The sequence below is a fragment of the Microcaecilia unicolor genome, chromosome 10 (assembly GCF_901765095.1).
Source record: "Microcaecilia unicolor chromosome 10, aMicUni1.1, whole genome shotgun sequence".
Lineage (NCBI taxonomy): Eukaryota > Metazoa > Chordata > Amphibia > Gymnophiona > Siphonopidae > Microcaecilia > Microcaecilia unicolor.
Genome location: NC_044040.1, coordinates 181,649,202 through 181,655,201, shown reverse-complemented (window position 1 = coordinate 181,655,201; position 6,000 = coordinate 181,649,202). Strand labels below are relative to the sequence as shown.

The 6,000-nt window shown below is 44.9% G+C and overlaps 1 protein-coding gene across 1 annotated transcript in view; it reads left to right on the top strand.

The window, feature by feature from the left end:
* Positions 1-252: 252 nt before the first annotated feature.
* Positions 253-6,000, top strand: part of IGSF10 (immunoglobulin superfamily member 10) — a 31,957-nt gene continuing 26,209 nt past the window's right edge. Inside the window, exons 1-2 of the mRNA XM_030216365.1 lie at positions 253-895; positions 2,767-3,019. Of these exons, the coding sequence (XP_030072225.1) occupies positions 2,781-3,019 (239 nt within the window). The 5' untranslated portion in view covers positions 253-895; positions 2,767-2,780. The remainder of the gene's footprint in view (positions 896-2,766; positions 3,020-6,000) is intronic.

The window sequence follows — 6,000 nt, the reverse complement described above, 5'->3', positions numbered from 1 at the left end:
TCACATTATGGTTAATGTTGAAAAAGAAACCCAGAGAATATGTTTCCTGATCTGCAGAACTACTGCTACAAAAACCTGAGACAAACAGGCATGGAAAAAAGCGCAGTGAGATGCAAAATGAAATTGTCCTATCGGGACAGAGCCTCAAACAACCAATCAGGATTTTAATAAATAGCAACCAATCAGTAAATGCTTAGCATCTCTCGTTTTGACATGGAAAAAAGTCCTTCAAGGAACTCCTAATACCTTTCTGTTTGCTGTAGGCTGGATATTAACCATTAAGCCAAAGGGGGAAAGGCTGAATGCAGGAGGTAGGGGAGAATCACGAAGCAACACTGAAGAACGGTTCTCTTGAGAGTGGAACTCCAAAAAAGGAAAGACAAAATGGGAAAGAACTTCTGATCTCCTGAAGGGAAAAAAAAAAAAAAAGCCACAGAGAAGGAATCCTGAGGGGGAACAGCAAGCTTTTGACCCGCACGTTTGAGAGAAAGCCTCAGAACAAACAGAAGAATGTCCTTGAAAAAAATGTGCCTAGTTTGCTATAAAATGAAAAAGCCCTCTCGCTCCAGTTCTGTAGGAGGTAAGAATCATTTTTAGTCTCCAGAAAGAGAGCAGCCTATGTTTATAGACTGTTTTGTCTGAAGCAAAATGGAATAAAAAAAAAAAAAAGTCTAATCAGCTTTGAAGCGTTACATATGTCTTACTAAAACATCTGCACATCTTTAAGATTCAGTGGAGTTCAATGCAGCCATCAGAAAATTGTTGCATTTCCTGTGGCAGCAAGAGGTGGATTTTCTCAAGATTTTTTTATTTGGAGGATTTGTGACCTCTAGTAAAGCACAAAAGAATCTCTTATCGGGAGAAAGGAAATTCCCAGGAACACCCCAGATCTCAGGTACAGTAGCTGCTTTTCTGTGAATGCTGTTATTTTTCCTGTGTGTTCATTGGTCTCTGTTTCTTACCCGAGATCAAGATTCTCAAGTTTCACTTAAAATGTGTTATGTTTGTATCGTGTACTGTAGACATTTGCCACCTGTACCTGAAATACTGCCTGACCTTAAGCTCAGATTTAGAAAAGCAACTAATTCTGTCCAATTATTTTAAAAAAATCTGATTTAAACATGAAAATATTTTAAAATGCATGATTATAATTTTTTTATGAAAACAGAAACAATTCTATGTTTGTGCTTCTAGTGACCTTGCATTAACGTAAGAGGAAATGTTTAGATGGGGAACTTTGTCTCAAACTTTTAACTTTACAATTTTGATAAGGATCTCACCGCCCTGACAGTTGTATTAACATATACTAAAGCCTGCATGTGAAGGCATGCTTAGATTCTGCCCATTACAAGATGAATGTGGGCAGCCTGTAGTATGTGGCACTGTGCCACCCTTGCCATCTATTCAGCTGCAGCAGCTAGGGGCATTGGTACAAATTGCTCAGGGCTTGCACCACATCCAGAGAGAGGGAAAAGAAATATAATCAAGTGATATCAGTCATGCTTCTGCATGGAAAACAAAACCTGCCAAGGATTTCACATCCTCTCCAATCAGTTCATTTTATTTGGAGTAATTATCTGGCAGAGAAGCTGCTTGCGTGTTCTCTGGCACAGAAAATAATGTGAAGATTTATAACTGCAGTAAATGGCTGAAGCCTATTTTAGGTTTCTTTTTCGGATCTCAAGTTTTCTTTTGCACCTCAGCTTTGGTACTGGGTATACTGTACCTGAGAACAATAACTATCCTGCATGGGTTTTCTTCAGTGCATTTTTTTCTAGTGAAAAAGGTGCCGGTACTCAAATGCCGGGCCACCCTTCAGGGGTGGGGTGATCACTGAGGGACCCACCCCACAATAGCCAGCCCCCACTGCAACCAGTCACAGAATCTATGACAAGGCAGAATTGGTGTGTAGAGCCCGAGCTCTTTCATTAACACTTGGGGACCACGGGTCAATTTTAGCAGACAATGGAAAAGGTACCGGTACTCAGTACCCCCAAGTACTCCTTCAGAAAAAGCCCTGGTTTTCTTCCACATTCAGAAGTCCTGAAAAATGTGAAACTCTGCTACAATGCTCTCCACTACAGCCCTGTTTCTTTCCAATGCATTTCAACAGAACAAGTCTGCAATCTTTACGTGTTTATACTAAAATGATCAGTTATGCTCAGAGACATGGAAACTGAACTTTGAGTTTAAATGTTTTCAGTTATCCAGTATAATTATGTTTGCAAAACAAAAGCATGGAAATCAACATGCACATGTGTTATTGAAACTTTCTTTAATTAAGCAACACAAACGAACAAAATATCACAAGCAACAAACCATCAAAAAACAGTGTGAGGGTTCCACTAGTCACTCAAGGAAAAAGTGGAAAGAAAATGGCAGGAGACAGGAGAGGGGTCATTTGGAATTCATGGTTGGGAAATTATGAAAATAAGCCACCTTGGTAATTGGTAAGCAGAGCTGCAAGTGTTATTTCAGGGGAAGCTGGAGGATTGCTGCTATCAGGCAATGATGCTGTGTAATATGTTTCTGTTTTACTTCACTCCTGAGATTCTGTAGTAAATGTAAGTCTAAATTGAGACGTTGAAACTAAGGAGTTCAATGCAAGAATTTCACTAGGTCACACCATGCCCTGCACTCTAGTAAATCTTGATAACCTGACCTACCTTTTATGCAGTGAATCATTTTGCTATGGTTCTCAGCAGAGGAAAAGAGATGATTTTGGTTGAAATATCCAAATGATCCATTCACGGTTATATTTTTCAGAGCTGTGTCGGTTTATGGTTCCTTGGAGAGATGCGTTTTTAGAACTGTCACACAGAATGGAAGCAGTGAGCAGAAGAAGACCATGTTTGTTTTGGGTTTTTTTACAGTTTTGTCTTGCAGCTCTTCCTAGTTTTTGTAGAGCTTGTCCCAAGCCATGTGCCTGCTATTTTCCCACTGAAGTCCATTGTACATTCAGGTACCTCAAAGCCATCCCAGGGCAAATCCCATCAGATGTGGAACGCATCAATTTAGGGTATGTCTTCACATAACTATGTTGCAAATATCTTTGTATCTTCTAGTTTTATAAAAGTACAACTCAAGTTATAATGCAGGATCTGGAGAGAATTTGAGAATTTTTTAATTTCACAATACCGTTGGGGGCAATTCTATATCTAGGCGCCACAATTTGTGTGTGCCAATGCTGTGCGCTGCACTCTAATTCTACAATGGCGTCTATGAGCGCAGATTGCATTGAATATTAGCATAAATCGGTATTGGTGTGCCTACTGTAGGCATGAACAGTTATGCCATGTCTATGGCAGGCATAACTGTTGGCACATAACTACTACTACTCAGTGGCGTAGCAAGGGGGGTGGGAGGGGCGGTCCGCCCCGGGTGTCAGCTCAGGGGGGGTGCTCCCTGCCAGCTCCCCCCCCCCCGGCACATCGACACCCCCCGACCAGCTCCCGCACCCTACCTTTAAAAAGAATATCGGAATCCAAGGCGAGGCGCAGCGCCTCGTGCCTGCCCTGCATGTAAAAGAAATGTGGACCATCGGGCCTTCCCTCGCTCTGTCTGTCCCACCCTCCGCTGACGCAACTTCCTATGTCCGCAAGGGCAGGACAGACAGAGCGAGAGAAGGCCCGACGGTCCACATTTCTTTTACGTGCAGGGCAGGCGCAAGGGGCTGCGCCTCGCCTCGGATTCTGACATTTTTTTTAAAGGTATGGTGCGGGAGCTGGTCGGAGGGGAGGGGGTGTCGATGCGCTGAGGGGGGATGTCATTGTGCTGCACCCGGGGGGGTGCAACGGTGAACCGCCCCGCCCTGGGTGGCAGCCCCCCCTGCTACGCCACTGCTACTACTACTTATCATTTCTATAGCGCTACTAGACATACGCAGCGCTGTACACTTGAACATGAAGAGACAGTCCCTGCTCGACAGAGCTTACAATCTAATTAGGACCGACAAACAGGACAAATGCCCCCTCACAATTATGTGTGTAAGTTATAGAATAGCGCTTACCATTTACACACATAAGTGCCAGCATTCTATAATGTGCATGTACAATCAGTGCGTACACACCATTCTATACTTGACATGCATTTCTTAAAATCTTTAAATCTAAAGATCTAAGGAACATTTATGAATTAGCAGTGGCCAGAGTGCTCCCAACCCAAAAGCCCCTGTAGCTTCCTCCCAAATCAAGGCCCCTCCCCTCATAGTGCCCCCCCCCAAAAAGGCTTCCCCTAACCAGAAGGGTCCATGTAGTGGTAAACCCCCCGTCCAGAAGAAGCCTTAAGGCTCCCTCCGCCCTCACTATGGGGTCCTTTTACTAAGCTGCATTAGGGCAACCTTGCAGGTAGCAACACAGCTCCACTGCGGGGTGCACCCAGGTGCCCTGCAATAGTTTTGTTTTTGCCTCGTGGCATTTCCCATGCCAGAAAATATTTTTCTATTTTCTAGCGTGGGGGCGTGGTGTAGACAAGCCCAGCAGTAATTGGCCATCACTGCGAGCTGTCCGATTGCCGCTGGGTTCGCACATGAGCCCTTACTGTCTCCTAAATAGGTGGCAGTAAGGGTTCAGGCAGTAAATTGCTTCTCACCCATACTTTTATTAGCGCATGGTCATTTATGACTTCCATTTAAAATAATGGAAATTCCATGTACAGTAACAAATGGCCTTGACATGCAGCAATTTCATGGGCTCACACTATCGCAGGCCGCTTTTTACCGCAGCTTTGTAAAAGGATCCCTCAAGACTACTGCTAAGGGTTGCCAACACCATTTTGGATGACGGTGCTGTCAAGGGCAGGAGCAACTGGGGATCAGTCCTGCCCGGACTACTAGACATCAATGATTTGTCAAAGGTAGGGCAGGGGAGGGGAAGGTCTTCAGGAAGGTGGGGGTGGTCTTGGTGGAGGAGGGGACTCTTCTGGATGGGGATTTATCACTACAAGGGCCCTTCATGTTGGGTGGTCTGGTTAGGTGTACTACATGGGGGGGCCATGATTTGGGGGGTGCAATAGAGGGTTTTGGCTTGAGGTGCTCTTTGACCACTACTATTTCTTAAGGGTGCTAGCCCCTTAAGTGGAGTGGAGGAGTAGCCTAGTGGTTAGTGCAGTGGACTTTGATCCTGGGGAACTGAGTTTGATTCCCACTGCAGCTCCTTAAGTGACTCTGGGCAAGTCACTTAACCCTCCATTGCCCCTGGTACAAAATAAGTACCTGAATATATGTGAACTGCTATGAATGTAGTTGCAAAAACCTCAGAAAGGCGGTATATCAAGTCCCCTTTCCCCTTTTTCCTTTAATATGCAACCCAGAAGCATCAGGCCACAGCTTGGCAGCTCAATGCTCCCAGGACAATGGAATAACACTGTTTGCATGTGGCGTACTCTGCAGTGGCGTACCGAGGGTGAGGTGGTGGGTGTGGTCTGCCCCGGGTGCACGCAGCAGGAGGGGTGCAGGGAGCATTCCCTGCTCCCTCTGCTATTACTTCCTGTTCTGGGGCAGAGAGAGCAGGGAAACAGCGAAATTGACAGTCGCGTGTCTGCTTCCAGCAAGTAGGAAGAATGCATTGGGGGGGGGGGGGCTTGGAGGTGATGTGCCGGGGGGATGCTACCCCCCCCTGGGTGCAGCATGACACCCCTCTGGCAGCTGACCAAGGAACGTCACTGGGGCTCTGCAGTAAACGCAGGCAGCTTAGAGACGCTTATTATGCTATCTGCCAATGCATTCACCATGCAGTAAAGATCTTCCATGTACAATAACTTCTGCTTTGCAGAGAGCCAAACATGGATTTCATGCAGTTCCACAGTAATTTGATAGACTCTGCTGTATGATACATCTATAAGACATGACTTACCAACATCAAATTGGTTAGATAACAACCTGTTGCATACTGTGGATTTTTAATGGGTTGCTAGTGCTACCACTAGATGTAGTGTATTCACAAATTGCAAAATTGTGAAATTACACTCAATTGTAGTACCATTTACTATAGGTATAGCATA